The sequence below is a fragment of the Galleria mellonella genome, unplaced genomic scaffold (genome assembly GCF_026898425.1).
Source record: "Galleria mellonella isolate WM207_F2 unplaced genomic scaffold, CSIRO_AGI_GalMel_v1 utg93, whole genome shotgun sequence".
NCBI lineage: Eukaryota > Metazoa > Arthropoda > Insecta > Lepidoptera > Pyralidae > Galleria > Galleria mellonella.
This window is the reverse complement of record NW_026442176.1, coordinates 6,269,063-6,290,028: the sequence shown is the minus strand read 5'-3', so window position 1 is coordinate 6,290,028 and position 20,966 is coordinate 6,269,063. Positions and strand designations below refer to the sequence as shown.

The 20,966-nt window shown below is 33.8% G+C and overlaps 1 protein-coding gene across 1 annotated transcript in view; it reads right to left on the bottom strand.

Moving 5' to 3' along the window:
- The window catches only part of LOC113509255 (nephrin), a 530,072-nt gene that overhangs the window by 406,854 nt on the left and 102,252 nt on the right, over positions 1-20,966 (bottom strand). Inside the window, exon 2 of the mRNA XM_052902625.1 lies at positions 10,833-10,995. Within this exon, the coding sequence (XP_052758585.1) occupies positions 10,833-10,911 (79 nt within the window). The 5' untranslated portion in view covers positions 10,912-10,995. The remainder of the gene's footprint in view (positions 1-10,832; positions 10,996-20,966) is intronic.

The window sequence follows — 20,966 nt, the reverse complement described above, 5'->3', positions numbered from 1 at the left end:
GTATTCAACCTAGTGAACAAAACATATTTAGTTGACGATTTCCTCGGAGATAAATGTAATAAATTTCCTTAATCTGTGCTTGCTTTATATTTTAAAAGCCATTATTGTATTTCTTTTGTTTTTCATGTAAAGTATATATGTTTGTTGTTTGTATACCTCGACATATGAGGTTGATCATAGAGGACTTATCTTCTTTACCATGCATTGTTATCTACCTATGTATTACAAAATAAATAAATGAAATTAAAGAATAGACAAGACTAACCGGTAGACGTTTTTGACATTTAGTATTAACAAAAATTTTGTATATCTAACAATGATTGATAATAGGAAACTTAATTTGCATGCTATATGACTTTAGCAAGACATGTGCACTCTTAAATATAATTATAACATCACTGTATACCATGTTTAAAGCAAATAAATATTATTATTATTATTAGCAATGATTTCAAAATACATAGTTTAACACAATTAGTATACAATTGTTTCAGCATATTATATGAAATCAATTAAAGAATTTACAAGATTAACATTATTGCCTATTCAATATTAATCAAGCTATAACTCAATTCGACCATAATCCGGTTAATTATAGTTTAACGATATGTGCTATTATATTATCTGTGATATTGTATATATATATATATACTATAAACAATGTATAAGAGATATATTGGCCGAAACAGATTCATGCAAACTCTCTTTTCAACGAGTATATTACAAATACCTTGTAATTGATATTTTTAATTTCACAATAATACTATTAAACTATTAAAACAATGAAAATATTTTTTTTTTATACAACTTTATACAACTTAGAATGGCAAACAAGCTGACGGCCCACCTGATGGAAAGTGGTAACCGTCGCCTATAGGCATGAGCAGTACCATGGACATAACAGAGTATACTGTTACGCCCATGATAATCCCCCATATGTTGCCATTCCTGAGGACTCAGGTGTTATTCCTCTGTACCCAGTAAATTCACGCCATATCCCACCCTTCAAACCGAAACACAGCCATGCAAACACAATTGCTTCACAGTTGAAACACGAATGGGACAGAGGTACCCAAGCAATCGACTTTTGTACAAAGTCTCCCACAATTTAATTGAAATTATTAAAGTTTTGGCATATTCTTAAAAAATAGCAACATCTTCAACGTTGAAGGTTCAATGCCTTGTAATTGTTTGAAATAACAAGAAATTTCAAAGACATATAAAATCCATTTACATATATATTTGTGTTCATAGCACAATTAAATGAATTTTGTATTCCAGATTCTGGTGAAGAGTGTGAACAGTATTTAAATATGTACCATCCATTTTATCACTTTTCAAACAAAATAAAGTTTTTTTTCTTTATTTGTATATTGATATATCTGTCGTTTCCCTTGCACTTTATTTCTTTGAATATTTATTTAAATGTGTGACTAACGTAACTGAGTAAAAAATAACGACATGCATGTATAAATTTACAATAACAACTTGAATTTGAATGTGGCTTTAGTAATATAATTTGTAATTAATAGTTGATTGTTAATAATGCATATAAAAATGTTGAACGCCGAGCTGGCTGAATGTTAAGGCTACACAAAATGTATAATATTACCTGAACTTACCACATTCATCGCAATACATTTCATTTCATTTCATTTACCTCTACTTCTAAGTAGAGTAAATGAGCCCTAGCTCATTTGGACAAAAGACTGTGTTATTTTCAATACTTATAAATATTCCTTAAAGGGGTTTGCTAGGAATGCGGATTACCAGTTCGATTGCTAGCAATATACCCTAACAGGTCGACCTCCACGCGGTTCCCCCTGGAAGCAATCAGCCACTTTTGTTAAATTCATCACGATGGACCAACTGACCTGCTTTATCTTCACCTGTTATCCCTTACCGATGCTCCGCCAGCGTACGCCGATAGCACAGGCGTTACCATTCCATTATCATCCATAAAAAAAAATCTTCCTTAAGTAATATAATTTGAAAAGCAAGACATTTTCATCAGATTTTTAAAATGCTGATGTGCATATTTAAATCCAGCAGCGAAGTGGCAAGTGACAGTGCGAAATGATGCATTTTAAAAGTTGTCACAGTGCATCGGAGTAAGCGGAGTGAAGTTTCCATTCGCTTATTTTTGTTCAGAGATAAACTGCAGTCTTCCACAGATATGAATAAAGAAGTGCATTATGATGCTATTTCAGTATGCTCCTTTTGCTCTGGTCTAATGAATTTCTTATTATCTGTTGGTGAACCCTTTTGTTATGCAATTCAGAATGGAAAACAAGCTGACGACCCACCTGATGGATATCGTCGTTTATACGGTATATATATATATATTTGTATATATATATCTGCGACATTAATATAAGTAGATTTGAAGTATTCTATATATATATATATATATATATATATATATATATATATATATATATATACGTATAGGCGACAATATCTTTTATATATCCCATTCATGTATTTATAATTTGGTTATATATATATATATATATATATATATATATATATATATTTGTATATATATATTTCTACCATGAAGCAGTTACGTTTGCATGGCTGTGATTCGATTTGAAGGGTGGGATATGGCAGTGAATTTACAGGGTGCAGAGGAATAACACCTGAGTCCTCAGGAATGGCAACGCATGGGGGGTATCATGGGCGAAACAGTATATATATATATATATATATATATATATATAAAAAAATTACCTTTTTAAAATTATTTTAAAATACAAATCTTTCAGATTACTAAATGCTATAAGCGACGGTTAACATTTCACCGCGAGATCAAGATAAATTTTTACACAGTAATAAACCAGTATCTATTTAACGCTACTGTGTTCACGAACCTTTAAGTCCAGCAAGAAAAACTTAATTAAGACTTTTAAAAGTTTAAACTTAAATTAGTTTAAAAAAAGTTAAGAACAAAGTTAAAATAATATAAAAATATTTTACAAATTAGTTAGTCTGCTGGTTATTGTTCGAGACTTTGCTTAATCACTATATAAAGTATCCTATTAAGTTAAGATATAACTTATCTAAATATCAAATTTTGTTCAAATCTATTCAGCTACTTAAAGGTGGTTAAGTAACAGGCATATCATCATCATCATCATCATCATCACCATATCAGCCTTTAACTGTTCACTGCTGAACATAAGCCTCCCCCTTAGTAAGTTTTTCCAGCAGTTGTCACGCTTGATAGACGGATTGGTATCCGCAGTTGGACTTTAGAGATATTTTAAAAAGGACGCTGCTGCCCATCCCGCGAACATAGTCATCTCTAACGACACCCACGTGAAAGGAAGGTGTGGCTTATTCATTGCAGAGATCACATGGCCATACAACAAACATATAAATATCAGGGGGAAGGGATTGTTAGTAATGCGGACTATCAGTCCCATTGCTAGCAATAAACTTTGGTGTCTACCATAAAATGAAATTCCGAACTTTCGGACTCAATTTCGTGTTTTTGTTCATACCGAAATCGACCTAGTAAATGGAGCTTAACATTTCGTGTCATAAATCCTACTATAAAACTCTAAAGGAACGCTACTTTAGCATTTTTAATAATTTTAAACGGTATGTGTCATGTAATTTTAACATCAAATTTGTGTTTCGTTCGGACCTGAAATTTCGGAAAATATTTCATGGTAGGCGCTCTTGTCAGATCGATCTCCTAGTATGGCCCTCCCTGGAAACTATCGTGCTGAATTCCTGGTGTAATCATCACGAATAGCTAACTGTCATGCTTTTTCATTTCACCTACCAACCCTCATTAGTGCCCGGCCACCTTATACCGTTAGTACAGGTGGGGTCAGCACTCAATTGATATCCATTGAAAAAAAAACATAAATATGTTTTTTTTTTTTTAATTTTTATGTTCATAATATTATTAGAATTGAAATAAAATTCGCAAAAATAAAATATGTAAAGTCAACGATGACCTACGCTACCAGTATTGTCAATAACAAAAACTTGAACATTTAATAAGTCAAGTTCTATTTAGAAACAGTTGTTGAAGCACATAAATACGATGGCTTATGCAGCCCAACTATAAACTGTCATGATTTACAGCCACGCGAACTACACATTACCTCTAGCGTATACTACATTAATTGTGAATGCATATCCCGAACTAAAAAGTTGGCGAAATATGATAGTGCAAGACTGCAAAGTCCCTTCGCTTACCACAGTACATTAAGCGAAGCCGAGCTTAATAACTTGATTTATTCATAACGATATCTGGAGCATACATAACGATCTAAATTTAAAGTACTCACCAGATATTTTTTTTTCTTTCATTATCAAATGTTTCAGCCAGCAAGACTGCTAGTTAATTTGTCTTCTCTATTAACGACCAGATATAAAAATTTATTTTTTTCTTTTATTAATTGACACATATGATCGGCGGTCAGATTAATGATATTACTTTTACTTAAAAACTATGTATCTAAAGTACCTAATTGTTAAAATCGATTAAAGTCGATTGCCTGGGTACCTCTGTCCCATTCGTGTTTCAACCGTGAAGCAGTTGTGTTTGCATGGCTGTGTTTCGGTTTGAAGGGATATGGCGTGAATTTACTGTGCACAGAGGAATAACACCTGAGTGCTCAGGAATGGCAACGCATGGGGGGTATCATAGGCGAAACAGTATACTCTGTTATGTCCATGGTACTGCTCATGTCTATAGGCGACGGTTACCACTTTCCATCAGGTGGGCCGTCAGCTTGTTTGCCATTCTAAGTTGTATAAAAAAAATATTTTAATTGTAAAACTTTGTATACACCCATAACGAAATACAATAAAGAAAAAAGTTTTGTTGTAATTTTATGTGGCTGCAAATACTAGTGCTAATAGATCAACTCCCCATAATATATAACCTCAAACCTAGTATTTACTATTTACAAACTTCAAACAAACGCCTTGTTGCACGAAGATCTCGTTGGAATGAACTGACTCGAACAGCGGCGTCAGATGTAAAAATAATATTTTATTGCGAAACGAAGGGGAAAAAATTATAAAGAGCAACGGAGAATTTTAAAATACAGCAGACCTCATAAAACGATCAAGTTATTGCCGCAAACGCATTTAGGTGCAATAAAAACAGAGATCCACAATCGTAATTCAAGTTTCAAATTTTTTTCAGTCACGGCAGTAAAAGCATGTTTTATATTTCAAGTTTAGAAGCATCGTATCTCGTTATTCAACCTATCAAATCATTCTTCATTGCTATTATTATATAGAAATGAAATAATTTCAATTATAATAGAGATAGTTGAAGGAATTTAAGGTTTTTTTTTATACCAAAAAATGTGGTAAACAAGCATACAGTCCGTCTGATGGTAAACGGTCACTGTAGAGAACGCTATGGGTATTACGTATGCGTTACAAACTCTGAATAAACCTTAATATATCGTTTTTGAAGAACCCCATACTGTAGTCTCTAGGGTATACCTCGGCAGTGAGCTCATTACACAGCTTAAGCGTTAAAAAATCCTTTGAAACAGCACTGTATGATGATGGGATGAAGAAGGATAGGACTATCATTTTTATCTAAGTTAGTAAACATATCCCGGTAATGTGGACGAAGTCGCGAGTAAAAATTAGTATAAAATAATTAAATATTCTAAAATTTAATTAGTTATTAATTATAGCATAGAGACCATTATAGTTATTATAATTACTCCATTACCTTAATAAGGTTGTCTTGAAAAGATTGCTCTCAGCAGTAAGACCGCCTTACTGTACTTATTTTTTTTATACAACTTTGTACAAAGCAAGTGTTTCAACCGTGAAGCAGCTGTGTTTGCATGGCTGTGTTTCGGTTTGAAGTGGTAAATTTACTGGGTCAGCTTATAACACCTGACCCTCATGAATGTCAGTACCATAGACATAACAGATACACTGTTATGTCCACGGTGTTTGTCTATGGCGACGATACCACTTTCCATCAGGTGGACCGTCGGCTTCTTTGCCATTCTAAGTTGTATAAAAATAAAATAAAAAAAAATACAATTGTATTGTTATATTTATTAATTGTATAATGTATAATGCAAATAAAGTATACTCATTCCAAAGCAGTTGAAGTATCTTTGACCGGTCGCTCGGAACTGACTCTGGTGAACGTGATTTTATAGCTTTCAACCACTTTCGAACACAAACGGTTCACACTATTTGAATTATAAGACACGTAAGCATTATTGATCCTTTTAATATCCGGCAATAAACATTTGGCACCGCACGTTTTGCGACTACCAAATGAAGACTATAAAAGGCTTTTGAATTCAATGACAATTTTAACACACTTTCCACATAGGTGGCGTTTTATTGAAATATCTCTGAATCCTGCACGGAAGCAGATGATGGCACGGAAATGAGTTGCGTTTATATTTGTCGATATGAAAATATATCGTGTATTTTAACAACAATTGTAATGAAACGAACCATTGTGATACAAATAAACTTGTACCAAACTGCGGCGACCCTGAATAATTGGAGACTGGCAGTACGACGACGGTGACTCAGCGCTGCATGTTGTTTTATTTACATTTAAGAGTAAGACGTTGTACAAAAGTCGTTTATCAGGTACGTAAGAGGTACCCAAACCTCTGTCCCATTCATATTTCAACAAAGCAGTTGTGTTTGCATGGCTGTGTTTCGGTAAGGGTTTGAATTTATAAGACACCTGAGTCCTCAGGAATGGCAACGCTTGACGAAACAATATATGTACTCTGTTATGTCCATGGTACTACTCACGACGGTTACCACTTTCCATCAGGTGGGTTATCCATCAGCTTGTTTGCCATTGCCAAGTTGTATAAATAAAATATTTTATCCCACTCTTTACTATAAGTGATGTAGCAAAAATAAAGATCGACACAAAAAAGTATAATTATAAGCGGTTAAGCCTCTGTCTGATGGAGGTAAGGGATTGTTGGTAACTGGATCTACGACCTCCATTACTAGTTATATATTTTATCAAGACCACATCTTCGCGGTTCTCCCTGGAAACCATCGTAGATTATTCTTGTGAAATTCGTCACGATGAGCTAACTGACATGCTTCCATCCTCACCTGTCATTTCTCGATGATGCCCCGCCAGCAAATATACTATCGCAGATATTTTAACAACTATTCTCACCTATTAATAAACCATCTGTCTGATGTTACTAAAAATAATAATAAACAATAATATTATGTTTTTTATTATATCCTTTTAATTAAAAAGGAGACCAGTGGTTGCCACGCTTGGCAGGCGACCTGGCAACCGCAGTTAGGCTTTGGTAATAATTTAGGAAAGACTCTGCTGCTCATCTTTCAACCATTAAGTTCCTTTAGTCGCCTCTTACGATTTTTTTTATACGACTTAGAATTGCAAACAAGATGACGGTCCACCTGATGGAAAGTGCTAACCGTCGCCTATAGACATGAACAGTACCGTGGACATAACAGAGTATACTGTTTCGCCCATGATACCCCCCCTGCGTTGCCATTCTTGAAGACTCAGGTGTTATTCCTCTGTACCCAGTAAATTCACGCCATATCACACCCTTCAAACCGAAACACAGCCATGCAAACACAACTGCTTTACGGTTGAAACACGAATGGGACAGAGGTACCCAAGCAATCGACTTTTATACAAAGTCTCCCTCTGGTGACGACACATTTCTGTGGGGGAAAAGAAGGGGTGGCCCATTCTGTGCCGAGATTACAGTGGTCAATCAATCATGTGATATACCTTTACTATGATAATAGATAAAAATTCATCTAAGTATATCGCAGTTGGAAGTTAAATGAAATAATGTTATTGTCGAGAATCAATCACCTACGATTCTTAGATTCCTCTTCAACATTTAAATTAAAAGATTTTTTTTCGTGGATGAAAATGGAATGGTAACCCCGCCTGCGCTAACGGGATACGCTGGCGGAGCACCAGTGAATGATGACCGATGAGAATGAAAACAGGCCAGTTAGCCCATCATGATGAATTCATCAGGAATTAACCATGAATTATCATGGTCCAGGGGGAACCACGAGGAGATCGACCTGGTTGGGTATATTGCTAGCAATGGGATTTTTAGTCTCCATTACTAACAATGCCTTTCCCCCCAATTAAAAGTTTTTTTTTTAATGGATGATAATGGAATGGTAACCCCACCCGCGCTATCGGTATACACCGGCGGGGCACCAGTGAAGGATGATAGGTGAGGAGATGAAGTAGGTCAGTTAGCCCATCGTGACGAATTCAACAAGAATTGTTCACGATGGTTTCCAGGGGGAACCGCGTGGAGGTCGACCTAATAAGGCATATTGCTAGCAATGGGGCTGTCAAACTCCATTGCTAATAATCCCTTTCCCCCAATTAAAAGATATTAATAAAATACATACGTGGCGAATAAATAAATAAGTGCGGTTTGTTAGTTTTAGTAATAGAATTCAGTGGAATGCTTTTAGCATAGAAATTAAAGAAGTCTGTGCAATTTTTAAAGGCTTCATTTGCATCGTACGCTTCGGACAGCGAGTAGGAACAGTTCCATTAGAGCGGGCGAGGGCGCGGCGGCGCGGCGGCGCGGCGTCGGGGCCGGATAAATTCGCTTGTCCTAAACTTAATGAGAGTCGGGAGAACAAGCGACTGTAGGTTAGTACCCAATGCAGATGTAAATTTGCCAAGAATAATCACACTATTTTTACGCGACTTAAAAATAGAGGCTCCCAATTTGTCTATGTCTATTTTTGTGAATGCGTAACGTAATTCTGAAGCGATATTAATAATGTTTTAGAATCAATGCATTGACTTCCATATTGGGTTCATATTAATTTTCGGACAATTAAGAATGTTGGGGGGATGAAGAAAAAATGGTTCTTGAATGGTGATCTAGTATGAGCAAATGCAAGGAAGTAGAATAGTGAATGCAGATGGCTCATGACCAGCCTCAGGTGGTCTATGGGGGAGACCTATGTTCAGCAGTAGACAGATAACGGCTAAGATGATGACAAAAGATTGATATATTTTTTTTGTAAAGCAAAGCAATATTTAGTGATATTGACACATTACACATATAACGTTCTAAATTCAAATATTTTTAATCTATTGTAATATTCAATAACACATCTCGTCGTTCTTTAGCGTTTTTTTTTTAATATGCCGCAGTTAATCTACATAAGTCTATATTTTATACAATGTGGTAAAGTTTAAATTAAAAACATTATAGGATTTTAATTAATGTTTCATTTTATTAGCAATATTTTGATTAATAAATTACTGAAGTAAATCACTTGTCGAAACTGGAACTAATATATTGGAGTCAAGACATAAAAGTGTTCTTATTGAGAGTATTCTATAAAACTAGAAATATCAAATTAAAACTTAAAGATAACATACATATATACATACATATCTGTCACGCCTGTTTCCCATTAGGGTAGGCAGAAACAATGGAACGCCAAATGCTTCGATTCAAACAAACCACTTTCGCTTCTTCCACATTCATCAATCTTTTCATACACGCTCGCCGGTTACGGGTACTTTTAATTTGGCCCTTCTTCAGCACGTCGCTTATTTGGTCAACATACGTCCATCTAGGTTGGCCCCTACCGACATCTCCATTCATTCTTGCTCGATAAATCTCTTTCGTAATTCTTCTTTCATCCATCCTCTCCAAATGACCAAACCAACGCAACATTCCTTTTTCGATTTTTGTCAAGAAAAGATAAACCCGTGCATTTTAAAGCTACGCTTCTATTCTTAATAATATGTTGATATTATTAAAAGCAGATGCAAATAACAAAAATATTAAAAAATAATTATGTTGCAAGGATTCGAGCCACAAAGAGGCCATTCTATATTTTGATAACTAGACCTTATTCTATGTACAATATTATGTTAGGTAAAAAAACCCATAATTAAGCTATTAATGATTTCTATTTGCTAATTTTCACAATTTCGTTATGTTACTATCTGCCCATTTGCCAACTCAGACGTATAATAAAGACTTGCAATTTAAATTTATCAAACGCACTTTTCCAGGGAATTTCCTTAACGGTTATTCAAATATATTTCTTCAAGTTTCAAGTAACATCTAAGTCCAGAATTCAGATCCTTTAAATGCATTTAAATTAGAGTCTCCACTGGAACTGGACAAGTTGTAATTGGACGGCGAGTTGGCCGAACAGATGTTTGACGAACATACAACTTTCAAGTTTAGGATTATCTTATTAATTATATCAACTGTGAGTTTCTCCTCGTGTTTTCATACAAATATATAATGATTGTTACAAAATTGAAAGTGTATTTAATTATATTAAACGTACCAGAAAGAAGGACTTCAATTGAATGAACGAATATAAATTTGTGAGCTTTGAGAAGTATGTGTGGTATTACATTAAAAGATAAAGTAAGAAATAGTGTGATTAGAGAGAAGTATGGACTGAAAGACGATGTAGTGACAAAAATCGAAAAAGGAATATTGCGTTTGGCCATTTGGAGAGTATGGATGAAAGAAGAATTACGAAAGAGATTTATCGAGCAAGAACGAATGGAGATGTCGGTAGGGGCCGCCCTAGACGGACGTATGTCGACCAAATAGGCGATGTGCTGAAGAAGGGCCAAATTAAAAGTACCCGTAATCGGCGAGCGTATATGAAAAGATTGATGAATGTGGGAGAAGCGAAAGAGGTTTGTTGGAATCGAAGCATTTGGCGTTCCATTGTTTCTGCCTACCCTAATGGGAGATGGGCGTGACAGATATGTATATGTAATCTACAACACTTACGACTGTCAAATTTACATGCAAAAAGGCACTTACCAAGTTTATCCTGTAGAACTGTCTTAGTGTCACAGTGGACGAGACACACTATGAGGAAGAAGGCCACGTGCACCGCCATGCTGCCACTAGTGGGGGGCAATCACGTGAGCGGGGCGGATAGGGGCGCCCGGCCACTCGTGTCTAGACGACGCATGCCTCACAACTGAAAAGAAAATAAACACATTAGAAATGGATACCAGCAAAACAGAACTGATTGAATAAATATATAAATGCCATTGGACATATCGCAGAGCGCCATCTAGGCACAAACTAAACAGAACTTGTATTATTGATGTTAGAGGACTATCTTTTCGAAAATATATACATTTTATACAAAGAAAGCACCCATATTTATGAATTTCCAGCTTTGCCAATAGTTGTCACGCTTGGCAGGCAGGTTGACAACTGCAGTTAGACTTTCATTGATGTTTTAAGAGAGACGTTACTGCCCATTACTCCACCATAAGCTCCTTTTACGGCTCTTATGGAAAAAAAAGAGGTGACCTCTATGTCAGGATCCACACGTCTACTGGACAAGAATACATACATATTGAACATAAATAAATAAATAATAGTTTATTTTGCAAAAGAGGTTCATACAGAGTAAAATAACATGTGTAGGAGGTGAAAGTGTTACGCAATCTCTTTTGAAATAGTCCCAGCTGCATGCTGCAGCCGAGCAACTACGGTGCTGATTTTCAAGTGCCAGTATATACCGATAAATCAGGCGATACTATCATTCTATTTTCACCCATTTAAATAAAGCCTTGTAATCTTGGCTCAAATAAAGAAAAAGTATTATATATACCAATCTAGGATATAGTTTTTATATGATATACCAAATTTCATTAAAATACCTTCAGCTGTTAATATTCGATTGAGTAAAAAAACATCAGAATGTCTTCACAAACTTTGCCTACGTCTAATAATATTGTACGAACAACTTTACACAAAAATAAAACTTAGAAAAGTCACGCAGTTAATTTAGATTCCGCGTGTGACAGACTGCCAACCTACGTTACGTTAACCTGACTTCCTTTCACGTATTTTGGATGGGTTTTACAATAAATATTTTCTTTATAGATTCACTCTTTAGGTGGTGGATTGAAACCTGGCACTCTTTTAGTGCGAATATTGACTGGCTGTAAAGCCACGACATAAGCTACTTATAGAATGTAATTTCTTTTCAATGTCTCGAGAGGCTTTGCCTTCTACAATGTTTCATATATGAGCTTAAATATACGTACAGTAAATGTTTCGATCTGAAGAGTTGTTACGTAATATGAAACATTACATAACCATGCATAGAACTTGTTCAAGTTTCTCTCACTTATAAATAACATAATAATGTCTCTATACATGTAGTATGCAAGTTTGTTCATAAATGTATTATCATCCTCAGAGATCTCTTAAATCATAATAATATAAATTATTCAGTTCCATTATTAGACATAGATTTTCCAAGAATTAAGAAAGAAAATAATGTACTACTTCACTGGCTAATCGGCTTGGTAAAACATTTTATTTCGAGTGCGTTTGCATTCACTTTTTGCATCCTTGGCATCATAAATATCCTGAATACAAAAAAGAGCATATTCCTTTATAAAAGGCCGGCAGCACACCTGCAATGCCCTTGGTGTTGTGAGTGATCATGGGCGGCGGTAGTCACTTAACATCACGTGAGCCGCATAGCATGCTCGTTTGTCCCCTGCGTTGTAAAAAAAAAGGACTAGCATATCGTATTCTTACGCAATTATCACACAAAATGTGATGATTCTATTGTGTAACGGCCCAATAAGATCGTGTAAACTTAGTTGAGTAAATAATTACTAATAGGTCGAGGGTACATGTACGATGTAATATGCACTACTGTGAATATACTCTGCGTACAATAAATTCATAATAATAGATTTCTTGAAAAACTGCATTATTTATTTAATCCAATAGAGACTTATCACTGTATATAGTGCATTAGGTAGGTAAATAGTGTACAGATCATCAGATTTTATAACTTTATAGAATATCAAACAGAATACATTGTTGAACTCCCAAAATTTCAACGCAAAGAAACAGCAATTACTCACGATCTAATTCAATATAAATACAGACTAAAAGCATCACATGTAACCAGAACAAGCAAACGATGAATAAACTATGAAGACCAAATAAAATTTTCACAAGCCGCAATGCGCGGCTGCCAAGTGAGCCGGCTCCCCGCGCCGGAAATTTTAAAAAGAAATTAACCCGGTCGCTTGCCATCTCCTGGACACGGTCACACGCCAGATTTTATTAGCTCCATGAATAAATTTCACCACGGGGGACACTAGCACCTCGTAAATTATAAAGCTTTAAACCTAACACGATTTACTGCCGGGCTAGCTTTCAATATGATAAACAGGAGCGGTACAAAACGTGCAATGGTTGTCATGTTAAATGATATCAACGGGACATCAAAGGTTGCGGGATAGAAGTTTATTGTGTCTGCGAGTCATTTTATGATCTTCCGTATCTAACAGTAACTATGATGTTTAACGACGTGTGGTTTATGTTTATTAAAAACTTTCAGGGTGAAGCATAAGTTTATCAATCCCTTTTGGTGTCATTGAAGACATGCGATGTAATGGAATTATAAATGTCGCAGTATAGTTCAAATAAGATGATCGATAAAGGTCTGACTGATATTACAATATAATTCATTCAATGCTGAATACTCTTTTGAATATTAACTTTTAGATTTATAAGTCCATAGTTTATGATTTATAAGTGACGTGAATTACTTATTATTAAGACTGTGAAATCTCTATGCTTTTAAATCAAGTAAGACCCAATACAGACCTAGACTAGAATAGCTAGTAATAATAATCAAAGCAGAATTCTAATAACAATGTCATTAATTGAAAATTTTTTTAAATATTGCATTAAACTATTATATAAGACTAACTTCATAAAAGAGTTTAGCTAACCGATAACTTTTATATCCTACTCTAATATTGTCCACAGTGTTATAATAAAAATAATTGAAAAGTTTAAATAAATTTCTGAAGATTTATCTTACATCGTTAGCATCTTAAAACATATTTAAACATTACATATGCCAAATACCTAGTTTTATTCTAGAAGCATTTTTAATTGATTTTTTTTTTATACAACTTAGAATAGCAAACAAGCTGACGGGCCATCTTGTGGAAAGTGGTAACCTACACCTATAGACATGAGCAGTACCATAAACATAACAGAGTATGCTGTTTCGCCCATGATACCCCACATGCGTTGCCATTCCTGAGGACTCAGGTGTTATTCCTCTGTACCCTGTAAATTCACGCCATATCCCACTCTTCAAACCGAAACACAGCCATGCAAACACTTTTACGGTTGAAACACGAATAGGACAGAGGAGCACAAGCAAACGACGTTTGTACAAAGTCTCTCTCTGGTAAAAAATAATTACATGATCTCAATGCATTGGGACGTTCCTGAATGCTACTGCAGTTACATTACTGTCAGTATTTGGGAAACGAAAACAACAGTAACAAGCGTAGCTGGTATCTGCTGGTAAAGAACATAAATCTCTAGTTAGAAAACGAATTTTGATCCTACGGTGGTTTTAGGTAAACGTTTTGGTTAGAATTTTTTAAGCGACTTAGAATGGAAAACGAATTTACGGATGGCCCACCATAAACAGGATCATGGATATAAAAGAGTATATTGGGTGTTAGAATGAATGATAATGTTGAAATCAAATTTATTTTTATAGGAGTTTATAAATAAATTCATTACTTATTAGCACCACAATATTTCAAACAGTTATAATAAAATTTATCATATACAAGTTATCGTAGATGTTTTGGTGGGCTTACTTTGCTAACTTTAAATTCTAGTTACGTGGACAAAGTCACGGGCATAACTACATATAACCCTTATTTTTATCGCGAATTTATGGTTTAACGGCACATAAAAATACTCAATATGTGAATGTTTTCCTCTTGCCATAAACAAGTTGATGGATTGTGATATATGTACCATAACATGTCAATGCTCCTATCTAATTCTTATAAGTGTTATTATTATAAAAACTCATACAGAATACGTTGATAGATATTATTTGTATGTTGTATTTTGTTAAAATACATGCGGTATTCTCATTTTATTTGTATTTTCGCTGATATCAATTTAAATATATGTCTATAAATTTGAACGAACTAAAATTTGCGAAGTCCTTTGTAAAGTTTGCTAAGGTTCACTACATGATAGCTCCTCAAAAGCTTCCTTTGAGTAATACAGGATCGAAATCTCTTTCCGTCTAACTAACTATAGTTCATTCATTGTCATAGATACAAGTACACCAGTACTTCATTAACTAGATTGTTCTCCGGAGTTCTCTATTTAAAGTTTTCAGCTAACTTCAAAAAGAAGAAGTTTCTCAATTCGGTTGTCTTTTTTTTATGTTTGTTTCTTCATAACGTCTATAGTTCTAAAACTTAAAACTTAGGAAAGTCTTTTTTAATCTCTAAGAATATACATACAGGTTTAAATTTTATTAAAATCGGTTCAGTAATTTAGTTTTTAAATCAAAACAAATGGTTTTGTCTCAATTGAAGTCTTTTTTTTTTTAAGAATTTTTTTGTGGGACAAAACCTTTAAAAATAAATACTTAGCTAATTAGACGAATTTAAGGAAAATAGTAAATTTGATTATATATATATATATATATATATATATATATATATATATATATATATATATATATATATATTATTTTCAAACATCTGCGCTCTTGTCGGTTGAAATCTTGCTTCTAAACGATTCTCAGCGAATCTCCTCACTTCTTCATACGACACGATACCAACTTTTTCCTTGATCTGCCTGATGTAACTATGCCTTGATCTAACTCTTCCCCCACTTTCTTTTAGCATCAAGGATCATAAAACATTTTCGTTATAATAAATAATCTTTCGACCAACATATAATATTACCAATATATTACCAGAGGGAGACTGTACAAAAGTCGTTTGCTTAGGCACCTTTGACCTATTCGTGTTTCTATCGTGAAGCAGTTGTATTTGCATCGCTGTGTTTCGATTTGATCATTGGGATATGGCAGTGAAATTACAGAATACAGAGGAAAACACCTGAGTCCTCGGGAATGGAAATGCATCGAGGATATCATGGGCGAAACAGTATACTCCTTTATGTCCATAGTACTGCTTACGTCTATAGGCGACGGTTAGCACTTTCCATTAGGTGGGCCGTCAGCTTGTTTGCCATTCTAAGTTCTATAAAAAAAAATATTCTACCATTTTAGTAGATACATTATGTAACCGTGTATGTAGCCTACAACCAATCAGTTCCACGGCCGTAATCTCCGAATTACGAAGCTGCATTCAAGCGACACGAATAACGTTTGCTGCACAAATGTGAATTATGAGGCGTTCGAAGCTCAGCTAACTGAATTCCACGTCATTTGTCCCATGAGATACTATGTTAGTCTAGTTTTCTAGCCAAGATTACGTAATAAGCTTATACTTGGGTAAAATTCAGTTTTAGCTAAGTCACAAAACTTTTTTTTTATACGACTTAGAATGACAAACAAGCTGATGGCCCACCTGATGGAAAGTGGTAACCGTCGCCTGTAGACATGAGCAATACCATGGATATAACAGTACACACACATACTGTTTCGCTCATTAAACCCCATGCGTTGCCATTCCTGAGGACTCAGGTGTCATTCCTCTGTACCCTGTAAATTCACGCCATATCCCACCCTTCAAACCGAAACACAGCCATGCAAACACAACTGCTTCACGGTAAAAACACGAATGGGACAGAGGTACTCAAGCAATCGACTTTTGTACAAAGTCTCTTCCTGGTAAAACTAAAAAAAATGTCATAAAATTATAGGATATAAGATGTCATGTCAGAGACAAATCGAAAGAAAAATTATCCATTTCTATTATCAAACTATGTTATGATTATTTTCAATTCAGAAGTTTATTTATTATTATCTATTTATCATATATACAATATAGATTTACAGAGATTGCTGACAGCACCTGAAAAACTCACTAATGTATCAGGCCATAAACGTCGCAATATATTAAAGGTTTCGACTCATAACCTTGATAATTTTTCGTCGAAAACCGATTTGTTGGCAACTATTAAATTTTTTTTACAACACGGGGCAAACGAGCATGCCGCTCACCTGATGGTAAGTGACTACCGCCGCCCATGATCACCCACAACACCAACAACATTGCAGGTGTGCTGCCGGCCTTTTAAAAAGGAATATGCTCTTTTCTTGAAGGTTATGATGTCGTATCGGTTCGGAAATACTGCTGCTGGATGTTGATTTACGAAGCGAAGAAATAATCATTACGCTTACCACACCAACATGTCTTAACGATGAAAGCTTATTAAGCTTTCATATAATTTATCATCATTACAGTTGTTATACGAGACAGAGTTTCGTATTCCTATTAGATTGTTGGTTGCGAAACAAATTTAATTTAAACTTTCATAATTTCACTAATAGTCATTTCTGTACTGTGAAATAATAACAAAATTGTTTCATTGTTTTAACTGGATTTTACTCATATTTTGCTACATATTATAAAACAAAGTCGCTATCGCTGTCTGTCCATCACTATGTATGCTTAAATCTTTAAAACTACGCAACGGATTTTGAAGCTGTTTTTCTTAATAGATAGTGTGATTCAAGAGCAAGGTTTATATGTATAATACATGCATAATATTGTAGTAATTGGAACGCTGATAATTTTAAAGGTTTCTAATGTGATGTGATGTAATGTGCACCCGTGCGATGCCGGGGCGGGTCGCTAGTAAGCTATAAGATAATGACATTTTTATTATTTACACGTACTTATCAAAAAAACCTGTTTGAAATAAACTCATGCGTGTTAGAACTAACCATTTTTGTATAAGTAGTCTAATAAACAATATGTATTTGATGTTTTTGTGCATTATAGGTATGTAAAAATTATTAATTCACTCTTGCGCCACCTACCCACTTCTATATGTTCTCCTTTAACCAAAGGTTGTCTGTAAGAGATTGCCCTGGCGATAACACCGTCTTTTGTACCTTAATATGTATATTTTAACCTGTACTTCATGCTACTGTATTTCAGTTTAATTGTTTATATGTCATTATTTATTTTTTATGTTTTTGATGTAATAAAGAGTAAAATAAATAAATAAATAAATATAATCTCTCTCTGGTATGTAAATGTAAGGCGTAGACCCGCGTCACTTCAGTCAATAAAACTTATTTACAATATCAATGCAACCATTTCGTTGAATTTGACAATTTCACACTATATAGTTAGGTCTTTCGTGATACCAATTGTTATCGATAATTAAGATAAAAGCATATTATGAATAGACGTACGGTACTACGAATATTCATTGTTTATATTATGTTGATAGTTCTAGTTGGCTGCACAATTTCATTCAATTTCGTATAAGGGCACTTTTAAAAATAACTCTCTGTGAGGTAAAGATTGCTAATCAAAAACTTAATCAGGCGCATGGGTAGTAAAAAAGGAAATTCTAAATTTTATTACACATATCAAAAACTTACTAAAATATATAATTATTATTTCCATAGCAGAAACGATAATTCATCGAAGAGGAACATAAAGTGGCCATTTAATGGCTTATTATAAATACGGTCGGGCTCGTTTATTTTTATTTTGCAGTAAAAATGTTATGAATACTTTGCCTCCATTGCATTTCATACATATATAATTTATTGTATCCATACTATAATGGGTATTCTTGTTATGTTGGCTGTTATTATTGAGAGCTCGTTTAAATAGATATAAAATATATTGTTCAAACAATGGCCTCACCTTTTTTTTATAATGTTTACGCAAACAATAATAATACCTGTGGATAATATTTTTTTTAGTAATAAATTACTAAAAAAATATTATAACATAATGAATATTATGTTGGAGTTTTAATACTGGCTGTTGATACTGAGGTTTTTTTAGAACAATGTATTATTTTTAAATTTGTTCTATGTCAGATTTTTATAAGACATATCTCGTATTTTTTCACTAAACATATTATTTTATATCTCAAATACGTATATGTTTTATTACTGCATCCTGCTATTTACAACATATTATTATTTATATTTATATTATAACATATGCATATTGTACAATATTTACTTAAAATTTTTTAACAAAAAAAATACAAATTTATAGTTCAGTATGGAACCACTTCTAATATGGAGATATAATCTCCATATTTACATCTCCATATTTAAAAATGACAGAATTTTCATTGTGCCTCTGATTAAATTGTTTATAATTACTCTTCTCCATACAAAGGTTGCCTAGAAGACATGGCTTTTAGCGATAAGGTCGCCCATTGTTTTCACATTGTGATCATTTCTTGTAATTGTTTATATTTATAATAAGTTTACTATTGTAAGCTTATTAATCTTTTAAACTTATTAACTTATTAATCTTTTAGAGGAAACAATAAAGAGTATCGATCTATTTTCTGTCTATAACAAACAACAATACAAAGAATCAAAATTACCTTCTTATAATATTAGTTCAGATATTTATATTATTAACAATATAGATGTTAGTGGAACGCATATATTCCGATAATGAATTAAATTCTATGGAAATGCGCAGTACGTTGATACAACTACATAGTTCGGCGTACGCCTTTGTGTGCCCGCAACAATTTGTACAGACATACGCTCAGTTTTCTTTTCACATCCAATACTATTATTGAAGATTGTATTCTATTGTTAACCCAATACTAGTGTACTCCCTAAATGGCAGGGTACGCTCGCAAACAGACATTATATATGTAATTTGTTCAAATGCTTTCCCTCGGTGTGTTAGCCCAGAGGTGCTTTTTTATTTCTAGATGAATTTGAGTTTGATCTTGTTTAATTTACACGATGATAAGATCTAACGCGAATCCCGTTTATCCAAAATATATTTTTTCACCATTCACTTGATGAGTATTAGGTTGTATTTCTTTGAGAACACGGAAACACTAAGAGCATTTCACGTTTTTCTAGGCCCGTTCTTTTAACTATTTAGGAGTTTTTTAAAGTCTTCAAAATTTACTAGCATCTAGAAGCTAATACCTAAGAGTTGACAGATATTTTATGCTTACTTTTATCTTAAATAAACTCTTTTCTATATTCGGACAATGCTTAAGTGCAGCCCATAAATTCTAAAATCCCAGCCCAAACCTCTGAATTGTCAAATTCGTGTGTGGATAATTAAAAGATTACTGTCACTTTCGCTGTGTTTTAAAGCTATAAGCTACATTAGAGGTCTTCATGTTTAATTCAAAACGGGTTTGAATTTTTTGACACCAGAGGAAGACACTCTCCGTAGAGTAGTAGTAACCAGAAGGAAATTCTATTTCAATAAATAAAAAGTTCAATATTATCTGCTTGGATATCACTGTCCAACTTGTGTTTCTGTTCCGTCAAACAGCTATGCGCGCATTGCTATATCAATTTGAAAGGCGAAATCATTGTCAACATCATCAAATTATTTGTGCTTGGCATAATATTATTTTGTTCATATTACACAAGATTTTGGTTTTTGGTTTCGACGCCCGGTTGCCTGCCTGTCAAGCCACTTTGGGAATACATTTGTTAGCTTAAAAAAAAAAAAGATGAGAGGTAGAATGTGGGAGTAAAATATTAGTTTTCAGGAATGGCAATCCATAAAAGGCGTTCGTATCTGTATTTAGCAATCTAGCACTTTATAAATTAAAAAAAAAAAACACGTAATTACGTCAATCCTGTATTTCTAAAAATCATGATTTCCCAAATAAATGCATTTTTTTTTTTATTTTATTTAAAGGTTTAGATTACAATCAATAACATTATAAACATTTGTACAAAGATAATAGTTTGAACTAGATTGAGACCCAGACAGGTGTACACACAGCATGGTTAAAGCAGTTAACAAACAATGTTAAATTATAAATTATATAAAGAAAATTCTTCAATAAAGACATACCTAAACTAACAATGTATATACCAATCAATGTTAATAGCTTTTCCACGCAAGAGCTTTTCTATTCCTACATCAAATTCCTATTGGATTACATAGAGAATACTTGTAG